Consider the following 17107-nt stretch of genomic DNA (forward strand, 5'->3'; position numbering starts at 1 on the left):
TTTCTGGACACCACCTAGAGCAGCTGCATGGACTTCTGCATCAGAGATCGTGCAAGGTGCCATTTCCAAACTCTGCCTGATCGGAGCTCAGCTCCGATTGCGACAGCCAGCCAGTGGAGAGGAGAGTGCCGGCCAGTGTGGGGACAATGGGGCTGGCCAAGCAGGAAGTGGCCTGGAGTCCCGGCGTACCACTCCGACCCTACATGTTAATGATCCATCCACATGTTCCCCATAAAATCTTGTTTTGACTTTTACTTTGTCTACACAGTCAAGTTTGATTGTCATGTCGGTGCTCTACCGAGGCTGAACAAGTCTGGCCAATCTAAGGTTCTCCATAAACCATCCAATCATTATTGGATGGTTTATGGATAACCTTAGATATACAGAAGGATATTGTAGATGCTGACCTGTACTTTAGGATTGGCTCTGAAATCACTAAAAAATCCTTATAGAAAGATTCATACTTGTATATAATTGCTATCACCGCCAGTGCAACCTCCATTGTGAAGATCTGCGTGTAGTAACTGATACAAGCAACAAATAGAAACTGGCCCATTACATATTTTGAAGATTTAGGGCGTCATTCAGGTGCAGACGCAAAGTGGCGATTGTACGCATATCGATCGTTTTTTTTCGCACTGTGTATGCATTTAAACTGCAGTGCGCAGGGGCAGAAAGTTATTTGCGAGTAAGGTCGCAGCAAGATTTTAGTTGCAAAGTGAGTGACAGGAAGTCAGCGTTTGGGTGTGGTAACGGGGAGTGGTCATGCGAACGCAGGCGTATCATGGCCGTTCAGATGGCGTTTTCTGGACGGGCATATATTAGTAGCGGTGATTACACTTGCTACTGGAGAGGGCTGTGCGTCCCGGAAGAGTAGCTCAGCCTGCGCGCCTTCAGAGGCACTCAGGCTGCGACAATGTTACAATGTTTCTGCAGTCATGGGGCGCCGTACGCAGAGATGCGATTGCAGTGGGCGTCCTTTTGCATGGGTTAGCTTTTGCCCATATTAGCAAATAATCGCATTTGCATATGGCAAATCATTGTAACAGGAGTAGTAAGAACAACCTCACCTGAATGACCTGCTAAGAGCGGCTGCTTGATAGCAAGTGGCATTAGTTTTTTACTTAAAGCAAATCAACTGTGTTCAGCCCTGATATTATGTCCACAAAGTGGCTATATTTCCAGGATGAGGGGGATTAGAAACTACAAAAGGATAGAGGAGAAGTCAGATCATGCTCTTGTAGTGAAGAATGTGGATGATGATCGGAGCCAATACCATAACAGTCCTGCTTTTTAGCTAAGACCTTGAGGAATTCCTCGCAGATAAAGCATAGGCTTATTTTACAGTCATGTAACAAAATTCACATAACATCATCTTGTTATTTCACTTCACACTGTGCAGATTAGTTCTAGTAACATATTTATGTATTCATTCCACCACTGTGAGGAGTCATTGCACCTTTAAAATAGCAACAAGCCTATATCATATCTGTGTGCACTTCCATAATGTGGACAGGGATGACGTGTGATGCTCACCACAGGTTTGTAAAAGATTTAACCAGTTTTTCTATAGGCCTGACGCATGGACGCACCTTGGAGCATAGTAGGTACGTCTTTATACTAATGCAGCAGGAAGTGTCAGCAGATACCTCCTGGCTGCATCTGAGATAAGCAGCTGCACTGGTGGATGTAGCATCAGATCTGTGGGACCATCGGTCATCTAAGTAACTGTCCGGTTACTCAGAATGATGGCCGCAGCTCTGTAGCAGTTTTCCTGGGCATCATCACTCCCACAAAACAGATGCAACACGTCTGTTTTGTGAAATGGAGCCCATCTCAACCCCCTCCCTACCCCTAGATGAGCACGCTGTTACTCACCTGGTATGCGAGGACGCAGGACCCAAAATGCACATACATAGTACGGATCCTGCGCATTTGCAGTTTTCCAATCATCTGAAAACTGTGACATCATCAATCCAACGTTCGTCCATAAATAAGGCCTTACGAACAAACATTTATGTAACATGAATGCTGGTTATCTAATGTCTATTTAGTAAAGGACTGATTTACATGTGTATGCTGTCAGTACCATGGCAAGCTAGGCTGGGGAATATATGGGCTTACCTTTATAAACCTGGAACATTTAAATACATGATATTATTAACAATATAAAACTAATCATGAGATGCTTAGGGTTAATGAGTTTCAAATAAGAACATTACCATTTAGCTTTATAACATAACTTTTCCCAGTGGTGGCAGAAGCAGTGTGCTGCACTCTCTATTGTCAAAGGTTTGTCCTCATTTTTTCCCTGAAAATATCCCTGTTTTTCAGTACAGACTAATAATTTCTCTTATTCCATAGTGGGTAAAATAAGCAATAACTACTATAGCAGTGGTTCCGGACTGTGGGGGTAATTCCAAGTTGATCGCAGCAGGAAATTTTTTAGCAGTTGGGCAAAATTATGTGCACTGCAGGGGAGGCAGATATAACATGTGCAGAGAGAGTTAGATTTGGGTGTGGTGAGTTCAATCTGCAATCTAAATTGCAGTGTAAAAATAAAGCAGCCAGTATTTACCCTGCACAGAAACAAAATAACCCACCCAAATCTAACTCTCTCTGCAAATGTTATATCTGCCCCCCCTGCAGTGCACATGGGCCCTCATTCCGAGTTGATCGGTCGCAAGGCGAATTTAGCAGAGTTACACACGCTAAGCCGCCGCCTACTGGGAGTGAATCTTAGCTTCTTAAAATTGCGACCGATGTATTCGCAATATTGCGATTACTAACTACTTAGCAGTTTCAGAGTAGCTCCAGACTTACTCTGCCTGTGCGATCAGTTCAGTGCTTGTCGTTCCTGGTTGACGTCACAAACACACCCAGCGTTCGCCCAGGCACTCCCACCGTTTCTCCAGCCACTCCTGCGTTTTTTCCGGAAACGGTAGCGTTTTCAGCCACACGCCCCTAAAACGCCGTGTTTCCGCCCAGTAACACCCATTTCCTGTCAATCACATTACGATCGCCGGAGCGAAGAAAAAGCCGTGAGTAAAAATACTTTCTTCATAGTAAAGTTACTTGGCGCAGTCGCAGTGCGAACTTTGCGCATGCGTACTAAGCGGATTTTCACTGCGATGCGATGAAAAAGAACGAGCGAACAACTCGGAATGAGGGCCATGGTTTTGCCCAACTGCAAAAAAAATTCCTGCTGCGATCAACTTGGAATTACCCCCAGTGTACCATGGGCCATAGGTGCCACAAGGCTCTTGCAGGGTTGCCTCGGTTTGGTAGTATAGGACCAAATCATATTATTTATGGTCAATGTGATAGACAAAACCAGTGCTGGTGGCTACCAATCATAAACTATGTGGTCACTCAAAATCACAACTGTACACCACCAAATAACTGAACCTAAGGGGTCTATTCATGAAGCATTGAAAAGTGTGGAGAGGTGAGCTAGTGGAGAAGTTGCCCTTGGCAACCAATCAGCACTGAAGTAACATTCAGAATTTGCATACTAGAAAATAATACAGAGCAGCTGATTGGTTGCCATGGGCAACTTCTCCACCGGCTCACTTCTCCACACTTTTAATTGCTTTATGAATAGACCCCTAAGGATGACAGGTAGGCCCAATTTAATTAATTTTATATGTATCAATAAAAAAAAATTTATTCTAGGGGGTGCTGTGAAAAAAATTCTGATGCTCTAGGGTGGCGTGATATGAGAAAGTTTGGGAACCATTGTAACATTGTTTTGGGAGAAGATTGTACAATGTATCACAACTGTTTATAGCCAAGTTTAGTAAATGAATGGCAACTTATTTAAAAATGCTGGCAACTATGGTGTTATAAAATAAAGTAATCGTATGGGCAATGAATGATTAATACAAGTACTGCACAAGAGCCATGATCTATGAGAGATGGCCAACAAAGCTGCTGGCTGTGGGACAATATGGAGGAAAGTGAAGCAACTGGCAGCTATTTGGTTTCATATATGGACCCATCACTGTACTTCTGTGCCTTGTGTCTATTTTAAGATTCACATATTTCAGTAAAAAAAATATTTTTAGACCGTCAGTTGGAAATTAATACAAAGTAGAAAACAGGCTGTTTTCATTGGTAGCCACACAAAGAGCTGGCCTATGGGGCGTGCCACATATTGTAGCTTCCTAGGTAGAATTACTTATTTGAAAATGTGTTTTTATACTTTAGTTGGGTAATGACTAGTTCCATTGAGGTAACTGCAGAATGGAAATAAGTGGGATGACTGAGAGCAGAGTATGGTCCCACAGCGTTCTACTAGATGGAATGGGTTATGTTAGAAGGTCACTAAAGACAGTTGAGGTTGTCAACAATAAAAAAACTACTTTATTATATTTCAAAAACTTAGCAAACGAATACATACTTAATTCAAATATATACTGGAAGTATTTCATAAAACATTCCAGCATGGTATTTGTACAATAACTTTGCAAAGTCATAGTTATTGCTCTGAACCAGGGGGATAGCACTGTATTATGTTATATCACTTTAGACTGGTGAATACAGGGGGGACAGTGCAGTCATTGTTTGCCAACAGCTGTAAGACCTGATAAGGAATGAGCATAACAGGAATAACTTGTCTGTTAAATATTTATTTATTTATTTATTATACAAAGCTGTCGTGGAAATCAACCTCCAAGTCTTAAGCTGAGTAAACACTAGACGATTTTTTTGGACAATTTGTAGTTATCGTCCAGTGTGCATGCAGTATTGTGCACTCCCGTGAGTCGTTCATTGTGTCTTTTGGCTGGCCCTACATGTTGCTCAATCTGAGGATGTTGTTAATGATGTTTAGCAAATTGTGCAGTGTGTATGCACTACCTACATATATACCTGATATATCGTTAAGGACCAAACTACCAAACAACACACGAAAGACTGCACAGCAGAGCCGGATTAAGAGGAGGGCCTCCTTTTAAAAGCGCCCGCGCCGCCACAGATAGGATCTCTAGTCCGATCTGTGGTGCTGCGCTCCTGGCTCCCTGGAGCTGGCGCGGCGGCTCCACATGCAGGGCAGCTGAGCTTTGACTGTTCCCTGGCGGCTCACGGCTCCCCGCTGCATTAAAAGGCTGGCGCCGCACGCAGGGAGTGTGTACAGGAAGGACAGCTGAGAAACGGCTCAGATGTCTAATAATCTGTGGAGCAGCAGCCTGCGGCTCAGTCATCGGCTTGGCGCGCAGGCTGCAGGAAACAAGGAGGACAGCGTGTGGAGCCAGCCTGCCCCAAGCCATCACCCCTATTATAAATTAGAGCCTACGAGCAGCAGAGTAAAAAACACAGAAGGGCTAGCTGTATTAGGTTCTGGGTTAGCACACACACACATACATACATACATACATACATACATACATACATACATATATATATATATATATATATATATATATAAACGGTGTATGTGTGTAACTATGTATATATATATATATATATATATATATATATATGTGTGTGTGTGTGTGTGTGTGTGTGTGTGTGTGTGTGTGTATAAATATATATATATATATTTATAGATAAAATACATATAAAGAATATTATATATATATATATATATATATATATATATGTGTGTGTGTGTGTGTGTGTGTGTGTGTGTGCTCCCTATCTGAAAGATTCTTTCAAATTTACCACCTCATTGTAATTTTCTTTGTAGTGATTGAAGACGTTATGATTTTAATTTTAGATTTTAGGGCCCCACTGTCTTAAGTACCCCGGGCTCCCCGAAGCCTTAATCCAGCTCTGCTGCACAGTGTTTATGCACTATATTGTTTGTCTAGGAGTTCAAGAGAAATCGCTGACATTGCATTGTTTGCCCGTCGTCTAGTGTGTACCCAGCATTACATATAAAAAGTTTGCTTAAGCTAGCAGAAACATAAATAAAGGAGATATAGATAGGATTTACAACAACAATGAAACTGTTTGTATACATTAGGCAAATAGGCCTCCAACCAAACTCTCTATTCCTTACTGGAATCCAGGAGCTGGAAGGAGCATATATGCTGCTGCTCTCACCTTGTATTACCATCTGTCCAGTCCTCTTCAGTAGACGTCTTTTAAAAAGACTTTCTATGAGGCAGATTTAGCAAAGCTTGGAGAAAAATAAAGTACCAGCCAATCAGCTCCTTACTGCCACATTACAGGCAGTGTTTGTAAAATGACAGCTAGGAGCAGATTGGTTGGTACTTTACATCTCTAAGGTTTGATACATCTCCTCCTAAGTAAGATGTCTCAAGCCTTCTAAAGAGGGCAGATGGATAACTTTCCCATATCAACCAATCAGCTTTTAGCTTCCATTTTATAGCCTGTACTTGAGAAATGATAGCTAGAAGCTGGTTGCTATGGGCAACTTCTCTACTTGTCCTCTTTAGAAAGTTTGATACATCTCCCCCTAAGTACTCTGTTAGCTACAAACTATATGCTGTACAGGAGGAGTGTTGTGAGGAGTATATTATATTAAGGTAGCGTTCTACATAGTAAAGAACCACTTGTCTGAGTGCCTCGGCATTGGTCTGGCACGTCCTTGGAGATAGCATGTTTGTAGTCTCAAACATTAGATCTTCAGCCTTTAAAGATAATATTTAGTGTCACTTAATGTGATATAACTACCTAAACGCCTATCTGCAGCCACACTCTTTGGCAACCATGTTGGGATAAAGGTGAAGCTTAATACCATTTTCATGTGCCACCATAAGCCATTGTTCTTGATATCGAACAGGGACACAGCAAGGAGGACGGTCAAGACCAGACTGTCTTCTTTCCTGCAACTGGATGAGCAAAATAACATGGGCCTGATAGTCATTTTGAGTGGTCTGCGGGAAGCGACAAGGTCCCACACAGTTGTTGATATTGATTTCCTCTGGGAAATGTATGTCCTTATACTCTGGATGTGGCTTCAAGTTGATGGTTAGCTCTTGAAGGCGGCAGTGAGGTTTAAGGCCTGCTCCCCGGTTCTGTCGGGATAGCTTCTTGCGGTCTTGCCAATTAGAATGAATCGTTTGTAAAGTTTTAAGAAGCATCAGAGAATGCAGTTTCCTATGCTGATTTTCTACCAACTGCAGAGTTTTCTCCTCTTCCATGGGCACAAAGCTAACATTCACATGACCATGACATGAACGTAAGAGTTTTTTCAGGACTTGGACATGATCAGCAGTTGAAAAAACCTCTTTCATGTCTTCCAGTACCTCTTGCGTCTTTTCTGTGATCCTCTGTAGCAATGTTCCATTCAATCTTCCTTGAATTCTATGGGCTAGTAGGCTTTTGCTTCCTGGTAAAAACAGGAAAACTAGGGGCTCTTGAGACTCTATCATCCATTCCAAAGCCTCCAATTCTGTAACATTTAAAAGTTGGGGGCGAAGGTCTCCAGCACTTTCATCATTAGGATCAAGGGGTAGACGGACAGTGGAAGATGCTTTAGCATGAGAAGTCATCAGAAGTGTCGACAAATGGGACAGGGTTTCCAGAAACTCATCCTTCTTCTTGTAAGTAACCATAGCTTGGAGGTCTTGAACACTGTAAACATACAAATGTGCACGTTAACTTTTTCAAGGTAGTGGCAAAACAATATATATTAAAAAAAGGTCAATTAAGTATGATAAAGAAGCTGTTTCCTCCTCCTACATGTTTATTCACAAAATTAATTATATTCTGTGTTTTGTCACCAAGAGAATGAAGGTTTTTACAGGACAAATGTGACAACAATAACTTCAACATTACAGTTAATACAGATGTAGCCATGCTCATCGTACTGTGATGCGGCATGCTGCAACACTGCTCTTAGGAATTAAAGGCGCGATCAACAGCTGCGAATAGTCGCAACCTGACACGCCATGACTTTTTGACCTGTCAATATTTTAAATGTTGGTATTATGACCTTGTCGGTATTTTAAATGTTGGGATTTTGACCATGTCGGGATTTTGACCGTCTGTCAATGGTTGTTGGTATTTTGTCCGTTGGTATTTTGATTGTAGGTAAATTGACAGCCTCCCGGCCACACACATGATGATTATATGTCCAACCATCCAACAAGTTGGATAATTGGAAAAAAATCTGCTGATGTATGGGGGCAGTTGACTATCAACCATTTGCTCTGAAATGCCAAAAACGGACAAAAATGGTCATTCATACAAATCAGCTTGTACAGAACCCCACATATATAGCATACATATAGCTAATGTATAGTTTTAACATTTACACTTAAAAGAGGTAATAAAGGTAAAAACACACCTGGACACTGATATATTCTGATCGGGTTGTAAGATGGGGGGATAACCTCCAGTCTGGACACTGTGGCCTACAACCATAATTAGGACTGGTGTGATCTTAGTGAAGCACTTTTTATCCATAGTAAATAGGTGCCTGGCAGCTTCTGCAGTTGAAAGAGCAAGTCCTGTCCATGAGAGGCAGAAATGAGAAAAGCCGGGAAGAAAGCAACTCTGATCAGTAGTGATATTCAGCATTGAGCAGACAGAATACACTCTGTACATAACTTCAAAAGTCAGATAATGAAAATATATGTCTAAAATCATTGGTTCCCAAATGCAGCCCTCAAGGCACCCCAGCAGGCCATATTTTAATGATATCCCTGCTTGTGCACATATGGAATAAACAAAACAACTGAGGTAATAATTAAGTTACCTGTGCCTAAGCATGGATATCCTTAAAACCCGGACTGCTGGGGTGCTTTGAGGATGGTGTTTGGGTTCTCTGTCTTAAATTACTCCACTTTAAACTAAGAAATCAAGAGATATTGTACATTGCCTGTCAACGGTGTGTGTTCACCAATATGTGTTTGTCTCAGTATAAGTGCGTAATTCACACTCCTATGTCATAAGGGCATTTTTTTCTGAAAAATGTGTCCAACCCTAACTGAAGCACACTCTAATCAAATTAGTTCAAAATATGTTTTCTTGATTATTGTACATGTCTTCTAATCCATGCTGATACACCATCTGTATCATTATATAGGTACAATGGTTATTTAAACTTGTTCATCTTATTGGAAATCCTAACTGAATTTCGCTGGGGTCTATTCATGAAGCAGTGAAAAGAGTGCAAAAGTGATCCTGGGGAGAAATTGCCCATGGCAACCAATCAGCGGCTCCGTACAATTGTATAGTATGCAAATTATACATGTTACGTCAATGCTGATTGGTTGCCATGAGCAACTTCTCCACACTTTTCACTGCTTTATGAATAGACCCCTACGTTAGCATAGTATAAAAGGATACTGCGGTGTGTGTTCTACATCACAGGTTCTCAAACTCGGTCCTCAGGACCCCACACACTGCATGTTTTGCAGGTCTCCTCACAGAATCACAAGTGAAATAATTTGCTCCACCTGTGGACCTTTTAAAACGTGTCAGTGAATAATTAATACACCTGTGCACTTGCTGGGTTACCTGCAAAACATGCACTGTGTGGGGTCCTGAGAACTGAGTTTGAGAACCACTGTTCTACATCATTTCCATCTTCCATCTCACATGGTGTGGGATATTTAAAACTGGGCTATACTGTAGCTAGGCTTACCATACTATCCCTTAACCACTTAACTGAAAATTTCCCCCCCAAAAAAACGCTCAGAAATTGTTTTTTTTTTAAATAAGTGAATTAGGTGAAGAACATGAAATTAACGCTATCCAAAATTATTTTAGTTTAAAAAATATTTCCCCCCAAACATTGAAACATTGATCGGGAACATCGTGACCATCGGAACAACAGAAACATCGCGACGATCATGGCTTTCATTTTGAAAGCCGTTAGTGCCGTAACTAGACATTTTAGCGCTGTGTGCAAGAAATGGCATCGGCGCCCCCCCTTAACATAAACCGGCGGCAGTGCGTGCCGTGGGCGCGCACAAAACATATAGGGGCGTTGCTTCACGGGAAAGGGGTGTGGCCACAAAATAATACCAATTCATAATGGTGCACAGTAGTCTCCATTATTCAAATTACGCCGCTCAGTAGCGCCACGACACCAGGTAGAGCCCCTTTTTACACATTACGGTAGACAGCGTCCCCTTTTTACACATTACGGCAGACAGCGTCCCCTTTTTACACATTACGGCAGACAGTGCCTCCTTTTTACACATTACAGCAGACAGCGCCTCCTTTTTACACATTACGGCGGACAGCGTGCCCTTTTTACACATTACGGCAGACAGCATCCCCTTTTTACACATTACGGCAGACAGCGTGCCCTTTTTACACATTATGGCGGACAGCGTGCCCTTTTTACACATTACGGCAGACAGCGTGCCCTTTTTACACATTACGGCAGACAGCATCCCCTTTTTACACATTACGGCAGACAGCGTCCCCTTTTTACACATTACGGCAGACAGCGCCTCCTTTTTACACATTACAGCAGACAGCGCCTCCTTTTTACACATTACAGCAGACAGCGCCTCCTTTTTACACATTACGGCGGACAGGGTGCCCTTTTTACACATTACGGCAGACAGCGTCCCCTTTTTACACATTACGGCAGACAGCGCCTCCTTTTTACACATTACGGCGGACAGCGTGCCCTTTTTACACATTACGGCAGACAGCGTCCCCTTTTTACACATTACGGCAGACAGCGCCTCCTTTTTACACATTACGGCAGACAGCGCCTCCTTTTTACACATTACGGCGGACAGCGTCCCCTTTTTACACATTACGGCAGACAGCGTCACCTTTTTATACATTAGACAGGCAGATTGCCCCTTTTTACACATTTGGCAGTGTTAGAGCAGGGGAGAGCGAGGGTTAGAGCAGGTGAGGACCACGCGGGGGGAGGGTTAGGGAGAGAGCAGGTGAGAGGAACGCGGGGGGTGGGCTTAGGGAGAGAGCAGGTGAGAGGAACGCAGGGGGAGGTTTAGGGAAAGAGCAGGTGAGGAACGCAGGGGGAGGTTTAGGGAGAGAGTGAGTGAAAAAAATGGGGGAGCAAGTGAGAGGAACATGGGGGAGGTTTAGGGGGTGATAGGAATGCGGGGGAAGGGGGTCTTTAATAAGTCCCTATCTGTCCCTAACCTGTGGTGGTGGTGTGCGCTGGTGTAAGTCCGACTCCTGGATGGATGAGTCCAGCACTGACAGGCGCTGGTGTAGGGTCCCTGTTCCATGTCTTCCTCGGCTCTTTCGTGGCTGCAGCTCCCCGTGTCAGGTGCCGAAAGCTGGCAGAGGAAGAGGCTTCCTGGCTGGCTGCCCCGGGCGTGCATGGTGATGTCACGCCTGGCGCTGAGTAGCGCAGCTGAGGGGAGAAGGGATTACTGAAGAGCATGTTTAGTGCCTCAGCCTCCTCCCCTCAAGATCAGCTGCTGCCGGGTGACGCCTCCAGTCGTCCACACGCTGGAGCAGCAGTGGTGCAGAGGGCGGGGGGAGAGAGGATGGGAGCACCCACACTAGCAGTTCTCTCCACAGAAGCAGTGCCGTAACTAGCTATGCGGCGGGTGATTTTTTCCGCCTCACAGCGCATTGCGCTGTGTGCAATGCCCCTCTCGCACATAGCTAGTTACGGCACTGAAAGCCGGGACAGCCTCCAGGTACGCAGGGGAGGTTTGGTGGGGATAATTTACACTTCCCCAGCGGCTGCTATTGTCTGCAGCCACTGGGGAGGGGGGGTTCTGTCGTGCTGACCGAACACAGTTTATCTGACTGGTCGCATCCTGTGCGACCAGGTCAGATAAAGCACTTGCTAGCATGGTCGCATCTGATGCAACTATGCCATGCAAGTGGTTAAACCGGTACACTCATGAATTACACAGTTTCTGTGGCTGAATAAAACCAGGTGAAATGCAGGCTTGAAGTCAGCCAGCCACAGAACCTGGGTAGCCTAGCTATAACTGACCTTAAAACCAAACCTATCTCTTGCACTACAGGGGCTGTCTCTTGACTTCGGAGGTAATGGATAGGAGTCCATTGTGTACAACTAGATTGTTTAAATGGATTTCAAAATAAATACACCTGTATGTAAGAAGAATAAAAATATAAAAAAATATATTTAACGCAAATCCAAGAAAGGAGTGAGTAAGTAGAACATATCCACATGTACTTATAACATTAGAACTAGTCTATTTCATGTATCAAATAACAAAAATAGGACAGGAAAACCGGATTCTGTTCTTTGTATAAGTAGAGAGTCAATTTGTGCGAACAACTGAGAATGAAGTGATGTTTTAGTGTTGTTGTTTTTTTTTGTTTTTTTGACTCAGACGTTAAAACTCATGTAGCTGACAACTGTTGGCCTGGGGGCAAACACAAACCAATGGTCTAGGATCTTCTAGCAGTATAGTTTTATATAGCCAATGGAATACATGAAGAACCATTGTTATGTGAAAAAAATGAAATCAAACAAATCTACATCTGATTATTATTCAATATAAAAAATATTCTAGAGACTGATACATTACACCAAGCATTCTAGTGACTTATGTATAATACAGGACCTATTTTATACCATCTATACAGAGACCTGTACCTCCAGGTCATTGCAAGAAAGGAATCTATGTACTAAGCTTTGGAGAGAGATAAAATGGACTGAGATAAAGTACCAACCAACCTGCTCCTGTCATTTTTCAACCACAGCCTGTAACATGGCAGTTAGAAGCTGACTGGCTGGTACTTTATCTCTCTCCAAAATGTACTACATAGACCGCTAAATATATTCAGTCCTCATCAATATAGTTGAATTAAGGGCATTTACTTGCTACATGGAATGGCAGGTAAAAGTTAGGGCATCCCTTTTAACATTCCCAGCGATGCCACTAGTTTATATTGTATTGATTGGCTAGAATCTCATTAATATTGGTTTTAGCCATTAAAAAGGCAGCCTCAGCTGTTTGTAGAAGACAGATGCTCTTTAAATAGGCTTGCCATAATAATCCATTCATTCAGGAAACCGGTTCTGTGGCTGGGTAAATTCCAGCCTACATGTCACCTGGTGTAATCAGCCACAGAAACCGTGTACGGTGTTCCTGATTAAAGGGATATAATGTCTAGTCTATCTTTAAGGCTCATTTTAAAAATGATAGATCATGAATTTGTGATTTTTTTTTCTCATTGTATTGATCTGAAGCTATATTACAAAAGAATCATTGAATTAAAGTGTTTAAGATGTGCTTATATTGTGGAATACATTCATAAACTAATTTCGAAGATAAGAAAACATTTGAGAATCTTCAGCATTTTATTACGAGGTATTTTATGTGTGGACTGCAACATACTGTTAATTCAGATTATTCAACATTATCACATGTCTGGCTGGTTGAGAAATCTCTGAAAATATTAAACAGTCAACAAACATTATATCATGATAACATTATAATGGACAATCCACCTCATGCATCCCTATGGGAAAATACATTTGTTTCACATTCTAATAAATACTGAAAGGCGGACAGCATGGAGAGCTTCAAACAATAGATCCTCATTTTCTTTTAAGCATTAAGAAAAAGAATATACAGAAGTGATATGCGTGCAAGCAAGGGCAGGACAGCACAGCCCAAGTGCAGGCATATACAGGTAATGGCAACTGTGAATTGGATTATTTACAAACTGCCTTAAATAAATCAAGATTGTGATCCTTATTATGTATAAATAGGTTAATTTCCATAGAGACTGAAAGCAGCCCTTATTGTGACTGTTTGTGCCTTTATCTTCTTACCATTGGAATAGTGTTTCATATGAAATGACGCATGGAGTCGCAAGTCTCCTGTCTCAATGGTCCTAACGGCCCCACTCAGTCTGACGACAAGATAGCGGGTCTCCGATGACAAGCAGACGACCTATAGACAGAATGCCTTCATCAAGACTTGCTGTACAACTTGAATAAAAAATGACTAAGGACTTTAATTTCACCAGCCATCTCTATTGATGCTTAAGACCTAGGCAGCAAGTATACATGTTGTATTTATATTCTATTGGGTTTTTTTTGTCTCTATTTCATTTACTGAAGTGATTTATATTTATTGAATCTGGATTGTCTTAGTGTGCAACATATTTATTGCTTATTGTTCTCTATAGCAGAATGGACTAATAAGTATTGACAAATAAAGTAAAAAAATATGAACTGATAAATGTGTTTTACTTTAGTTAATCCATAGTTCCCATATAAAAAAAAATAATGCTTATTATAAATCACCATCTATCACATTAGTTACAATGGAATGAGCCTAAAATAACAACAAAGTGCACATTATCTCCTAATTTTGCTCATATCCTACAGGTAACTCTGTAATAAAATGATTATTTAATTATACCAACTTACCTGTCCTTGTGTGATAGCTTCCCCTGAGATTATGACCTTGGATGCTGGAGTGGGTATCTGTGTATCTGGATAAAAGACAGCTAGGAGTAGGTGCAGGTGCTGAAGGAGGGGGGAGACATGTTGCTGCACAGTACCATGGAACTGCATGCTGGCCCCACTCTCCCACTCCACTGTGGGTCAGGAAAAAGGGTCATTTATTATTGTTAATAAAACAGAAGAAGAGAATAGTCTGTGGTAATGGAGCGTAACAGAAATTTGTTATGCTACAAAATGTTACCTAGGAATGATGAAAATGACTCTCGCTGAGAAGAAGACATTCAAACTCACCTTTCTCTAGATGCAGGAACACAAACTGCTTCCCTTGAGGTTCTGTGATAAATCGTGCAAGTTTTGTCATAGCTACCATGTTCTCAGAATGCGTATCGCCTGGGCACACCCCAAACAATGCTTGATGATCATATAAATCTTGTTTAACTGAATCCAGAAAACCAGTCTCATACTGTCTCAGAAGTCCATGAGTCTCCAGGTTGCCCCAGCTTGCCCCTGCCCTGACATCACAGGCTGACCCCTCACTGTGACTCTTCCCATGCTGAACAGCGTGGACCTCTTCTGCTGACAGCACATGTCTCTTCTGGTCTACTGTGGCAAATTCTCTCTCTCTCTCTGCAACATCACTGGGTAATGTTTGGCAAAGGAATGGAAACAAAAGCCACCAGCCAACCCTGAAAACCTCCATTATTGCACGTATATACAAAGGTAGTGGAAGAGACCTAAGTAACAACACTACTTTAAGCCTGTTTGGTCAAAAATGTACTGGTTCAAAGACATCTTTTGGAACAGACTGCTCTCCCAATTAGAAAGCCAAGTGTCTCCTAGAGCAATGGTTCTGTCACACCCCTGGATGAGAAAAGAGATGCTGCCAAAACTTGTGCAGAAGGGAGGCAAGCTCTGGTGTTATGGACACAACTTAAACCTTGAACAACCTGTGGGATGTATATTATCCCATGTGTGTGCGCTTAAGCAGATGGAATGGGATCCCTAGCAGAGTATTTTTAGAACTCTGCTCCTGTGAAAGAATCTAATGTACCTTGTCCTTGAACATAGGATAACAATTACTCTATTGAAACTTCATCTACAAGAGTAAAATTCTGTGTTCTTTTTTGGCATCATAGTAAACGGGAAGCAGGGATATCATACAGTTATTTACAGTATGAGGGCGATTTCAGAAGTATCTGTATAATTAGAAACCTATTTCAGCCTTGGGTGCATCTGAATAACATTGTTCTACAGACTGACTGTGGAGCAATGATCCAACATATTGATTGTCACCCCACCTTGAATCCAAGTGTTGGCTTCGTTCTGCTGACCTAAAGCAATGAATTCTTACTGTAGCATAGTCACCTAAAAACAAATGTTATCTTTTTTATGTATAGATATTTTATGTGTAATAATGAGACTTGTATTTGGTAGTGGGTGTAATATATTATTTAGACTGTGCTAAGATATACAGTACATACAAAGTTTATATGTAAACTCAATATGAGAGTTCACTAAACTTGAAGTTTGTGATATATCCCTCTTGAAAGAAATTTAATTGTTGGGGCATTTTATCAGACATATATTTGCATACATTGGCACAGGAGTGCCATCTGGCCTCGGTGTACTGATTGATTGGAATGACTTGTCTGCTTCCATTATTCCTTGGTCATAATATAAGTGTCCACTGCTAAGTTATGTTGCCCTGACAATCAAAACTGTGTCAATATACTGTGTATGTGTAGTGTCCCCTCCATCACAGGTGTAGGTGTCACCATTCGTTATACTTTTCCTGAATATGGCCAGGGCTGTTTATAGCCAATTTGGCCTCCCAGTGTGAGATTTAAAAATGCGCCCCCCCCCCCCCCCCTACGAATAGATATAGAAAACACAAATGTGTGCGTGCTCCCGATGAGGGGCATGGCTTCACTAAAATGGGTGGTCTAGATAAAAGTGGGCGTAGCCTAGTGGAAAAAGACTACTTTACACAGACTACTTTACACCCCATTTTTTGATCTTGCACCTGCTCATTGCCAAGGGTTTCACGTGCTGGGTGTCATGCTCGTTGCCAGGGGTTTCATGCTCTGAGATCCAAGTTCGTTGCCAGGGGTGTGTCATGTTAGTTGCCAGGGGTAATGCTCGTTGTCAGGGGTGTGTAATGCTAGGTGTGCGTTATGCCAGGTCAGGGCTGTGTACAGCCCCCGCCAACCGCTCTTCTCCCCTGCCTCCCTGTCATAGTTCTCTGCTCAGGGGGTGGAGTTTTGCGAAATGATGCATTGCGTTGTGACATCACGACACAAATGCGTCATTCCGTGAAACTTCACCTCCAAGCGAAGTACTAATGACAGGGAGAAGGAGGAGCAGTGACAGGCCATTGAAAAGTGCCGCGGAGGGCACCCTATGAGATTGCACGGCTGACCCACCTGCTAGAAACGACACTGGGTGCCAGGGGTGTGTAATGCCAGATCAGGGATGTGTAATACTTATTGTCAGGGCTGTGTACAGCCCCTGCCAGCTGCTCCTCTTCTCCCCTGTCTCCCTGTCATAGTTATCCACTTGGGGGCGGAGTTTCATGAAATTACACATTGTGTCGTGACGTCACAACGCAAACGTGCCATTCTGTGATACTCGACCCCCACCCATGAGCGGAGTACTAATAACAGGGAGGGGGAGGAACAGTGACAGTCCATTGAAAAGTGCTGCGGCGGGTGCCCCATGCGATTGTACGCCTGGCCCGCCGCTAGAAACTGGACTTCTTCCTATATGCAAATGAAAAACATTTGGATTCAG

General features: G+C 42.6%; 1 protein-coding gene across 1 annotated transcript; it reads right to left on the minus strand.

Annotated features, from left to right (window-relative positions):
• Nucleotides 1-4615: 4615 nt before the first annotated feature.
• On the minus strand, nt 4616-15273 carry AMH (anti-Mullerian hormone). The gene is made up of 5 exons (XM_063914787.1): nt 14609-15273; nt 14282-14451; nt 13679-13799; nt 8261-8423; nt 4616-7545 (listed from the first exon to the last, which is right to left on the minus strand). The coding sequence occupies exons 1-5, from the start codon at nt 15015-15017 to the stop codon at nt 6651-6653; spliced, it is 1758 nt and encodes a 585-aa protein (XP_063770857.1). The 5' UTR covers nt 15018-15273; the 3' UTR covers nt 4616-6650.
• Between the last annotated feature and the right edge of the window lie 1834 nt (nt 15274-17107).

Source organism: Pseudophryne corroboree, chromosome 1, assembly GCF_028390025.1.
Source record: "Pseudophryne corroboree isolate aPseCor3 chromosome 1, aPseCor3.hap2, whole genome shotgun sequence".
NCBI lineage: Eukaryota > Metazoa > Chordata > Amphibia > Anura > Myobatrachidae > Pseudophryne > Pseudophryne corroboree.